Source organism: Lipotes vexillifer, unplaced genomic scaffold (genome assembly GCF_000442215.2).
Source record: "Lipotes vexillifer unplaced genomic scaffold, Lipotes_vexillifer_v1.1 scaffold1303, whole genome shotgun sequence".
In the NCBI taxonomy this organism is placed as follows: Eukaryota; Metazoa; Chordata; class Mammalia; order Artiodactyla; family Lipotidae; genus Lipotes; species Lipotes vexillifer.
Window position 1 is genome coordinate 348,871 of NW_006785848.1, and position 12,129 is coordinate 360,999.

General features: G+C 36.3%; 1 protein-coding gene across 1 annotated transcript in view; it reads left to right on the plus strand.

Moving 5' to 3' along the window:
- Nucleotides 1-11,706, plus strand: part of CD200R1 (CD200 receptor 1) — a 33,315-nt gene extending 21,609 nt beyond the window's left edge. Inside the window, exons 4-8 of the mRNA XM_007458156.1 lie at nucleotides 4,518-4,835; nucleotides 4,951-5,202; nucleotides 9,108-9,213; nucleotides 9,933-9,972; nucleotides 10,642-11,706. Of these exons, the coding sequence (XP_007458218.1) occupies nucleotides 4,518-4,835; nucleotides 4,951-5,202; nucleotides 9,108-9,213; nucleotides 9,933-9,972; nucleotides 10,642-10,782 (857 nt within the window). The 3' untranslated portion in view covers nucleotides 10,783-11,706. The remainder of the gene's footprint in view (nucleotides 1-4,517; nucleotides 4,836-4,950; nucleotides 5,203-9,107; nucleotides 9,214-9,932; nucleotides 9,973-10,641) is intronic.
- Nucleotides 11,707-12,129: the final 423 nt, after the last annotated feature.

Below are 12,129 nucleotides of genomic sequence, written 5' to 3' on the forward strand. Positions count from 1 at the left end.
TTAGAGAGTGCGACGTGAGAAATGACATAGAAATGGAATTGTGCTTGGTGTTTTTTTCTGCAGTTTGGGGGAATGTAGTGGGTGATAAGATTGCAAAGTGAGTCAATGTGAAAAAGAGGGCTTTCAAAGCCAATACGAAGACATTTGAACTTATTCTTCAGGCAGTGAGAGATCTCTGGAGGGTTTTAGAGTTGAGGGAATCACATCTGTGTTACAGAATGATGTACTGGCTGCAGTGTAAGGTATGAACTGAAAGGAGAAGGGTTTTGAGACAGAGACAGAAGTTAGGAGGCCTCTGCAGCAATCCAGGTACATGGCAATGAGGACTTAATCTAGGTTATGGTTGTGAGAAAAGAAAGGAAATGCCCCAAAGCCAATAAGAATTTGTCAGTGTGCATAAGGCTGGATGAGACTGGAAGATATTTGTAGGCAAAGGATGCAGAAAAGAGGGGATGTGACTGCCGGGTTGGGAGCAGAGATGAGAATCTACTATCTTCTCAGTGAAGCAAGAAGTGAAATCACCCTAGCTGATCACAGGAGCATATGGAGAATATATCTGTCAGACAGGTGCCAAACCCACTGAGTGTTGTAGAGGTATTGGCCGTTGTGTAACTTATCACAACAGGTATGAAAAAGGAAAGAAGAGGATGAAGAAAGGGTGAAAAAATAACAATAACATAAGAACTATCATTATAGGTGTAGGGTGATTGACTGAAGTTTATAGAATGGAGGAAGGTGAAAGAACAGAGAATATCTGAAGTGCTTGGAATCCTCACCATTAGAGTTACTTCTTCGGATACTGTGCCCCTGTTCAAATACATGTTTATTTGATTAGCAAGAACTTTCTTTTACAAAAATGAGTCAGATATTGAGGTTAAATATTAAAGCCTTATACGGCTTATAAGCTAAACTTCCAAATCCCAAGAACAGCAGGACATTCACAACTTGCTATCTCGCCAGTCTCTTATTTTTCTGGTTTTATCTTAATCACAATTCCCTTATGCACATATATGCTTCCCACACCCAACCTCTAGCAGTTCTCTAAAAAGCCATGTTTTTGCTTCTCTCCAAGCCTTTGCCAAATTGGAGTTTCTTGCTATGAGGGGATGCCACTTGGAGTGATGGAAAGAGCATGGATTTACCTGCCCTCTTAGATCTGCATTAAAATCCTCTCTCTTCCTTCATCTAGTAATATGATCTTTATTTGGTCATGAAATGCAAAGGCTTGAGTACACCACAGAGGGGGCAGATGACACCAAAAGAAGATAGGAGAAATATTAAATGCAAAGTTTAGAAAAAATAAGCTTCATCCACGTAAAAGTTTTGCCATACCACAGCTGGTTCTGTTTATGTTAAACTGATGAAATCAATGACGCTCTCCTTCGTTACAGGTGACTTGTGACAGATACACCTAATCACCTGTCAGCAAACCCCTTTCTGTCAGGTACACATGTCAGCTTATGGGAAAGCTTGAGCTTCTACATTAGGAGATGCTTGCCAGTCTTTATTTGTACTTTAAAATATGGAAAAATAGGTCAATGCTATATTTAATCCTGATAATGTTATTGAACGCATGGAAACAAAATCTGTGAGCAAGGTTCACAGCAAACTGTCAGGGAGTATATATGTGAATGAATAGGAGGGAAGGGGAACTCATTGAAAGGCCATATTTGATACTATTACATGCTGGCAATAAAATCCTTTTTATAGAAAATTTACAGAGGAAACATCCTTGTTTTTGCATTGATTTGTATTTATATACTATAGTACTTTTTTTCTAGAAGAATACTTCTAAGCATCTCTTACCACTTGGCATCATCATTTTTCATTTTTGTGAGGTGGTCGAACTAAAGAAATTACAGATTATTTAAAAATCTGTTTGTTTATTTATTTATTAGTTAATTTTTATTGGAGTATAGTTGCTTTACAATGTTGTGTTAGCTTCTACTGTACATCAGAATGAATCAGCCACACATATACATATATCCCCTCCCTTTTGGATTTCCCTCCCATTTAGGACACCACAGTGCATTAAGTAGAGTTCCCTGTGCTTTACAATATGTTCCCATCAGCTATTTTATACATGGTATTGACAGTATATATGTGTCAATCCCAATCTCCCAATTCCTCCCACCCCACCCCTTTCCCCCTTGGTATCCATACATTTGTTCTCTACGTCTGTATCTCTATTTCTGCTTTGCAAATAAGGTAATCTATACCATTTTTCTACATTCCACATATATGCATTAATATATGATATTTATTTTTCTCTTTCTGACTTACTTCACTCTGTATGACACTCTCTAGGTCCACCCACATCTCCACAAATGACCCAATTTCGTTCCTTTTTATGGCTGAGTAATATCAATTGTATATATGTACCACATCTTCTTTATCCATTCCTCTGTTTATGGACATTTAGGCTGCTTCCATGTCCTGGCTATTGTAAATAGTGCTGCTATGAACATTGGGGTGCATGTATCTTCTTGAATTATGGTTTTCTCTGGCTATATGCTCAGTAGTGGGATTGCTGGGTCATATGGTAGCTCTATTTTTAGTTTTTTGTTGTTGTTGTTGTTGTTGTCGTTGTTGTTTTTGCGGTACGCGGGCATCTCACTGCTGTGGCCTCTCCCATTGCGGAGCACAGGCTCCGGACACGCAGGCTCAGCAGCTATGGCTCACGGGGCCAGCTGCTCTGCGGCACGTGGGATCCTCCCGGACCGGGGCACGAACCCATGTCCCCTGCATCAGCAGGCGGACTCTCAACCACTGTGCCACCAGGGGAGCCCTATTTTTAGGTTTTTAAGGAAGCTCCATATTATTTTCCATAGTGGCTGTATCAATTTTCATTCCCACCAACAGTGTAAGAGGGTTCTCTTGTCTCCACACCCTCTCCACCATTTACTGTTTGTAGATTTTTTGATGATGGACATTCTGACCGGTGTGAAGTGATACCTCATTGTAGTTTTGATTTGCATTTCTCTAATAATTAGTGATGTTGAGTATCTTTTCATGTGTTTGTCGGCCATCTGTACGTTTTCTTTGGAGAAATATCTGTTTAGGTCTTCCGCCCATTTTTGGATTGGGCTGTTTGTTTTTTTGATGTTGAGCTGCATGAGCTTCTTGTACTTGGAGATTAATCCTTTGTCAGTTGCTTCATTTGCAAATATTTTCTCCCATTCTGAGGGTCGTTTATTTGTTTTGTTTATGGTTTCCTTTGTTGTGCAAAAGCTTTTAAGTTTAATTAGGTCCCACTTGTTTATTTTTGTTTTTATTTCCACTACCCTAGAAGGTGGATCAAAAAAGATCTTGCTGCGATTTATGCAAAGAGTGTTCTTCGTATGTTTTCCTCTAAGAGTTTGATAGTGTCTGGCCTTACATTTAGGTCTTTAAACCACTTTGAGTTTACTTTTGTGTATGGTGTTAGGGAGTGTTCTAATTTCATTCTTGTACATGTAGCTGTCCAGTTTTCCTAACACAACATTGTAAAGCAACTACACTCCAATAAAAATTAATTAATTAAAAAAAAGAGTGAGATTGATGTAGGTATACTGATATGGTGATAGGTCTATTATATATCAACAAAAAAGACTTAGGACAATATACACAGTATGATATGCAATATACATCTCAATTTATATATATATATATATATATATATAAATTAAAATATGCATGTTTGTATGTAAATACATACTTAAGTGTGCATATTTACATCTGAAAGAGCAAGTGCTTCTCGTTTTGTAGACTTAGGAAGTACATCTAAGGTGTTAGGAAGAATAAAGGAAATTTTTATTCTTTACATAAATAAATAAAATCTGTTGATTTAACTGATTTTGTGATTCTCTGAATAAAAATTAAACAAAATAATTTCCACCTTGTTCAGCCTGATTGCCATCTTAGCTATTTTTAATGAAAGTACCATATCTTTCCACATTTATGTTTGTCTGAATTGCCACCCTTAAGGATAGGTGTTTAGTTCTGATGTTACTGATTTTTCACTTTCATCAAAACTTAGGAGGAGAAAACCACATCACTAATTATTCCATTTTTTTTCCCCCTGAGGAGCATGAGTTGTATGATAAATCTAATAGTCTCTGAAGCCAAAAGATTAGATTTAGAAAAGTGCCTTTGTCTTTTAATTTAGATTCTGCATTCTCATCTGTTTGTCTTATAGATCAAATCTCCTGAATTAATTTCATAACACTTTAAACAATTTTGTCACATATATAATTCATGTTGTTTTCCTAATGATGCATAATACTGGAGGAAGTTGGTTAATCTTTGGATGGGTTTAATACTTTATGTATACTTCATGAATGTTAATTTCTTACATAAGTCTAATATTTCTGGAATAAGACCATGCAAAGTAATGTTCAAGTACAATTTCATGTAATATGCTGTGAATAAATTTTAACACTGAAATTCTTTATCAAACTTTTCTCTTATTATTCTCTGTGTTTGTGCATGTGTGTCTGTGTGTGTGTGTGTGTGTGTGTGTGTGTGTGTGTGTACAGTTAACACTTCACTATCAGTACTAGTGGGTACAAAGGCTGTGCTCTCTTGCCCTCTTGTGCCGTGCACAAGTATACTGCTAACAACATGGGAAATAGTCCTCAGAGACAAGCTGCCCTGCTTCAGAGCCTTCAGGGGTGATACAAATGAGACCAAGGGAGGAAACTGTACCGACGAGAGAATAACCTGGGCCTCCAGACTTGACAAGAATCCTGCCCTTCAGATTGATCCAGTGGCCATCACTCATGATGGGTATTACAGGTGTCAAATGGTAACACCTAATGGGAATTTCCATCGTGGATATCACCTCCAAGTGTTAGGTAAGGAACGTCATATATTGTGGTATTTCAGATAACCAGATTTTGGGCTGAAACAAATCTCCAAATTCCATGTCCCATGTGTTAAGACTGAAGCATTTCCCCTACATTTCTGCAGTGCCCCCTGAGGTGATCCTGGTTCAAACTGAGAATGGAACTGCAGTGTGCAAGGCAGTTGCAGGGAAGCCAGCTGCACGGATCTCCTGGACCCCAGAGGGAGACTGTGTCACTGAGCAAAAACGTCATTGGGACAATGACACAGTGACCATCCAGAGTACATGCTACTGGGAGGGCCGCCATGTACCTAATGTGTCTTGCTCTGTCTCCCACTTGACTGGCAACAAGAGTCTGTCCATAGAGCTGGATCAAGGTTAGTAATTTTTCTAGTTTTGGTTTTGATTTTTTCATTCTTTCAGAAGAGTTACCTTAAGAAGGAAAAAGGAGTGTGCAGAGAAATTTCATTCAAAGATATCCTTTCCACCCTCCACTTTATCTCCCTTTCCTCCTCAAAGTAAAGAGATTGCCTGGAAGAATAATACAAAAATTTATTGTAAAAAGCCATATTATCAAATGCAGTTTATTCTACTTCTTTTTTTTTTTTTTTCTTTTCGGCCATGCTGCACAGCTTCCAGGATCTCAGTTCCGGAACCAGGGATTCGAACCGGGCCATGGTAGTGAAAGCCCGAATCCTAACCATTAGGCCACTAGTGAACTTCCCAATTTATTCTTCTTTTAATGTTCTCTTCTGCACTACTAAATTGGCTTGTGTAGTGTACTTTTACATAAATATTTATGGTTTTAATAGAAGGATAATGGGTAATTTTAAACAAATAATTATTATTTTATTAGAAGAATAACGTTGCTCATAAATTATCTTCATGAATTTTCAGTCTGGTAGAATTTTCTCCTCCAGGGTCTTCCAGTGAAATTTCTTTAATGTCTTATAATAGTATCTATGATTCAGTTCATTACAGTTTAGTTTCTCTACCCTCTGCTCCCATCTACTCTTATTTCTTGTTATAAAAAATATTATTCTAATCAACATAACTCATATAGTTTAAAGTCTATGTTGTTCTATAAGGCTACCATGAAAAACGTTAGCCATCTCTCTGCCTCTCCAACTCCACTTCTCCATTCTTACACAACTCTCTAGAGACAAGTACTTTCAGATCTTCAAGTGTTTCTTCTAGTAATTGACTCAGTTTTTATAAACAACATGGTTGTGCTGCTATTTCTTAATATAGCAAATTTAAACTTAGTGTACCCACTTCCTCTTATGGTAGACGAGGATTTAACTTTACCTTCTCTTCCCTCACCATTCATATGTAGTAAAATAGCAATTTTTGGTTAAATTAAATAGCCAGTGTTTACATTATTTTGAACATGTATGTTCTGTTAAGCTCTGAATCAAGAAATAAACTCATACTTTCATTTTTGAATAACTTTTTGTTTTTCCTGGCCTTAATTGCTTTCCTTTTTCATTTCCTTAATAATGCATGTACCTATTATTAATTATCACTAACACTAAAACCAAAACAAAACAAAACCCTAGAAAACGCCTCTTAATACTGCTTTCCACATGGTCAGATTTGTTAGGTAATGTCAGTTCCATTTTTTTTTTCTTGAAGACATTCTTTCTTGAGTTTTTACCCACTCTTGTTCTAATCTGGCCTGGTTGGTCACGAGACATGCCGCACAGCTATTGTCCTGGATGTTCTCTTTTCCTCAGTCCGCTGGTTGATGCCACGTCTGTGTAATCTGAGTTCCTTCTGCCTTCCTGACATTTGTTTGTTTTAATCTCTCTTCCACATACAAGGCTTTCCTTAACTCCTTGGCTATCTGTTCACTTCAAAGTGAACACTAAGGAGCTGATTGGAAGCTATATTATCTGTGAGTGGGTTTGTTAGCTAATAGGTTTCTATAGGGTGAAAACAGGTGATTGTTTTAAAATTGGGGATTCCTTATTTCCTTATGTACCTGAAGGTCTTTTCTCTGAGGCTATTCAGACTCTGCAGAAAATAACTCTCCAGTCTCTTGCCTGGGAGGGATAATCCTGACTATCAGTGTTCTGGGAGCAGGGAGGAGAGGGGAGAGAGAGAGAGAGAGAGAGAGAGAGAGAGAGAGAGAGAGAGAGAGAGAGAGAGAGAGAGAGTGTGTGTGTGTGTGTGTGTGTGTGTGTGTGAGACTGTTCAGAACTCAACTTTCTTTTAATGACACTTCATCTTCACCGTCCATTATGTCTGGATCCTTGAAACTCTGGAGTTTCTCCAGTTCATCTTCTTTGGGTCACACTTCCTGTTTTCTGCTGGTCGGGGAAGGTGTGATGACCTGGTTGCACGGGCTGGGAGGAGACTTGGCAGCCCATCTGTACTTTTTTTTTTTTTTTTAACATCTTTATTGAGGTATAATTGCTTTACAACGGTGTGCTAGTTTCTGCTTTATAACAAAGTGAATCAGTTATACATATACACATGTTCCCATATCTCTTCCCTCTTGTGCCATCTGTTCTTAATACAGACCTTCAAGGAAGCTTCCAACTTTAGCTCCACACTTCACTCCCTACATTCCCCCTTCTCTATATTTGGTCTTTCCTACTCTAGAGTCTTCCTGGAGTTCACTAAGGTTTATACTTATTTCACTCAGAATTATTGGCCATTCTTCTGTTAATTTTTCACCCTAAAAACAAGTTGAAATATTTCATCTGCTCTTGTCTTCATCCATGTTCTCTTTGTCCTTGTAAGTCTATACTTTAAAAAATTCTCTGCTGATATTTTAGTAAGTGTTAAGAAAGGAGAAGAGGAAAACACATGGGTTTAAGCCACAATTTTCTAATATCTATTCTTAAACTTTTATACACATATTAATAGTTTAGCAGTATTTACTGAGAAGAGTGATTGCCACTGGTTATGTATGAAGTCCGACCACCCAGTAGTACAATATGATGTCATATTTACAGAATCTCAGAACTGGAGGGACTCTCTAGTCCACTCCCACCCAGTGCAGATATGTCTTCCTCGCAGGGTGGACCTTCACCTGTGCTAGTGCACTTCCAATAAAAGAGAGCCCATTAGTTTGAAAGAGAGGGTTTCAAAACAATGTTGTCATTTAAAAATGCAAAACCAAACTTCTTTTTCAAATAAAAATCCAATGTTTAAAAACAAAGTATTGAAGGAAGGTGGAGGGACTGGATGCGGCCTCCACTTACCTCCCTCTGCTGCCCCAGCCGCGTTCACGAAACACCAGGAGCACAGTCTCAAAACCTCTCAGAGCTGGTAATTCCTTGGTTGACTTGTCCTCCTATCAGATTGAACTTTGTATTGCTGCCAGCAGTCAGTGAATAGTTTAAAGTTGCTGCCATGCATTCATTTCAGTTTCAATGCCCTGGAAGAAAGGTGACTTCAGAATTAGGGTTATTTATCCAAATAGTTTCCTTACAACTCTATTGATTTCTGAATATTGGAGATGAGAAACACTCTATTACTATAACAGAGAGGTCTAAATTTCACATCTCTCTTATAGGAATTCACCACATGAATCCTTAAAGCAACAAAATACCGATAGAAGATGATGTCTTGTTGAAAACTTAAGTCTGAAATGATAAAGCAATTTAATTATAACAATTATTTGAACTATAAATGGATCAAAAGTTTTTCAAATAAAATCACAGAAATGAATTTCATGTATTGTGAGACATTCTTGAACCATTCTATATATATAGTTTTTAAACAGACTTTATTTTTTAGAGCAGTTTTATGATGACGGAGTATTGAGTGGAAAGTACAGAGCTCCCATATAACCCTTGATCCTACACATGCATGGTCTCCCTGTCTATCTAAATCCCCCGCACTGCGGTTGTACCTTTGTTATAATGAATGACCCTACCTTAACACATCATTATCACTCAAAGTCCATAGTTTACATTAGGGTTCGTTCTAGGTGCACATTCTATGAAGTTTGACAAATGTATAAATGCCATGTATTCACCGTTATAGTATCATATAGTGTAGTTTCACTGCCATAAAAGTCCTCTATGTTCCACCTATTTATCCCTCCTTCCACCTTAACTTCTAACAACCCCTGATCTTTTTACTCCATAGTTTTGTATTTTCCAAATGTCATATGGTTGGAATCATACAGTATTTAGCCTTTTCAGATTGGTCCCTTTCACTTAGTAATATGCTTTTAATTTTCCTCCATGATTTCATGGCTTGATAGCTCATTTCTGTCTACTGCTGAATAATAGTAAATCATACATTTTTGTGTCTACATTTACAGATGCCAAAACATCAGCACCCTTAAGAATTTTACGTATCGTCCCCCCTATTTTTATTATCTTGGTCATCGTTGGATCCATTTGGCTTTTGAAAATCAGTGGCTGCAGGTACTGACTGATGCTTTCTCTTCTCCTGATTTATTGGATTAGAAAAGAGTCAGAAAAATGGAATTGACTGGGTAAAAAAGGAACTCTGCTCAATATTCTGTAATAACCTAAAAGGGAAAAGAATGTAAAAACGAATCGATATATGTATATGTATAACTGAATCACTTTGCTGTACACCTGAAACTAACACAACATTGTAAATCAACTATAGTCCAACATAAAATAAAAATTAAAAAAAAATGTTAACCTCAGTTCTCTCATAATCAATAAGTGTGTCCTGAAAATAACAGACTTGGACTACACTAATGACGAGGGGGATTTTTCTAGGTTACTTAGACATGCAAGCATAGTGAATTAGACATGCAAGCATAGCCCACTTGGGGCAGGATCTTGGGAGAGACAGTGCATGCTATTTTCTATTTGAGAAAAGAATTACAATGATTCATTTCATACACCAAATATGAGGTGTCACATATATTCTATTACATCAAACATCTTTGCATAATTTCACTTCCTTTTCCAAAATCCAGAATTATCTTATTTGGATGAATTAACTTACAAGCAGCATTCTTCACTCATTTCTGGTAGTTCATTTCTGATTTATTAAGCCTTCTATCAAAATGAACCACAACTGTCAACAGCATACTGTTTTGTTTTTCCATTTTCAATCTGAGTAATAATGTTTTGACATTCACTCCAGCTAATTTTTATTTTTGCAGAAAACTGAAAAAAACAGAACATACTTCAGTTGTTGAGGAGGTAAGATAAGATTAAAAAGAATATTTATAAACTTTTAAACTATGTAGTCTGAAAATCTAGTCACATAATTTGTAATTTGCATCATTATTAGTATTTTAGTTGAAAAGCAAAATTTCTAACTTTACAGTGCTGTCAGGTATACTTATTTTGTTAATTATCCACCACGTACTATTTATATACACTCCAAATCCATATTTTTCTTTCAAGAACTGTATCCTACAAAAGACATAATGTTTGCCTCATTTGGGCTGTAATCTTTGGAGAAGTTGAATTGGTATTTCCTCTCCCATTAAACCAGCTCTAATTCTTGACTTCCTTTTTTCAATACCATCATTATTTCTCTCTTACCCAAGCTTAAAACCTATCCAGCTCTATAATCTCTTATAGCCAACAGCTTACTAAGTCTTTGACACTCTCCTCTGAAATACTTCTCATATCACTCCATTCTTCTCCACTCCTACTTTCAGACAACTGTTATCATGTCACACTGAGACTTAAATCATCAATAGTTTTCTGATAAAATATTAGAAAAGTCTTGCCCTTATGTTCATGTAAGCCCAGAGACTACTATTGGTAGACACTAAAGCTGTGGGCCCTTGTTAGAAAAACATAGGTGGTTACTGATTTCTGGCTTTTTTGAATTGATTTTAACTTTGGGTTATTTCTTAGGATGAAATGCAGCCCTATGCCAGCTACACAGAGAAGAACAATCCACTTTATGATACTACAAACAGGGTGAAGATGTCTAAGGTGTTACAAAGTGAAGCTGATGGGATGAGTCTCCATACTGTATATGTTCCTGAAGTGTAGCACCAGGACAAATGAATCAAGATACAGTACAGATACTGTTTTGATTTTCTTGGAGTTCTGGAATGGAAGGCTTATTTTGAAATTAGCTTTTCAAAGATTCTTAGAAGACAGAGACATTCTAGAGGATTTGCATTCATATCCTTATACATTTGAAATTTTAGAATTTTAGCTGTTACTATGTAGCTCTTTGAAGAACTGATATTATTACAAAGAAAGCTCATGCTCATGATAAAATATTCAAATTGTTCAACACAGAAGATGATGAAAACTGAGTTACCTCAAGTAACTCCACAGAAGGAACAATTAACCAACAGTTTTTATGTAATCTTCTAGAAAATTTCTTTGTGCATATGTCATATCTATATGTGCATGGTATATGTGTGCACTTATATGTCCATTTACATATACATACACATAACCTTGTCAAGACACAAATGGGAACATACCATAGTTTTGTTCTGTACTTACAGATAGCTAATAATATAATATATCCTGAAGATCTTTTATATCAACACAAGCAGAGCTACCTCATTCTTCCTGATGGGTACAAAAAATTCCATTGTATGTAATGGAATTTAATTTAATTAACCACAACTCTAGTGGTGGACATGTAGATTAAGTTTTGTTTATTTTGCTATTATAAACAATACTACATAGAATGATTCTTGTGACTATATCTCTTTGTATGTGTTTGAATATATTTGTAAGATAATTTCCTTGAGTGAAAATGCCAGGTCAAAGGGTTTGTGCATTTCTTTTATTGACTAATATGTCAAACTGTGTCAATTTACATTCCCTCCAACCCTGTTTGAATGTGCCTTTTCTGTTATTTTAATATCTGTAAAATGCCAACCTACTGTTAGCTAATATGATATAAGATTATAATAAGAATTTCACTATTTAATAAAACTGAATTTATATTTTTCTTTAATGCTTGTGTGTGTATGTGTGTGTGAGAGAGAGAGAGAGAAGGAGAGGGAGAGAGGGACGGAGGGCGGGAAAGAGGGAGGACAGACATGTGAGGACATTAGCTTCTTCTGAACTTATATCTCTATAGAGGTATTGCTATCTAATGCCTAATAGTTTTGCAGATGTGATAAATTGGAAATGTGTATTTTTATGGTGTGCACTTTATTGTGATGCATTTATCAAATAACAAATTTTTATAACCAGCTAAATATGCATTATGGAGGACTTGGGATATTTATAAAATATGATCTATGTGCTAAGGGAATAGCCATGGGATGACATGACCCTTTTCTACATTTTTCTATGGAATAATATGTTGGGAATGTGCATATTAATCATTTTTAATATTACTAAATATACATTTTAATTATGAAAAAT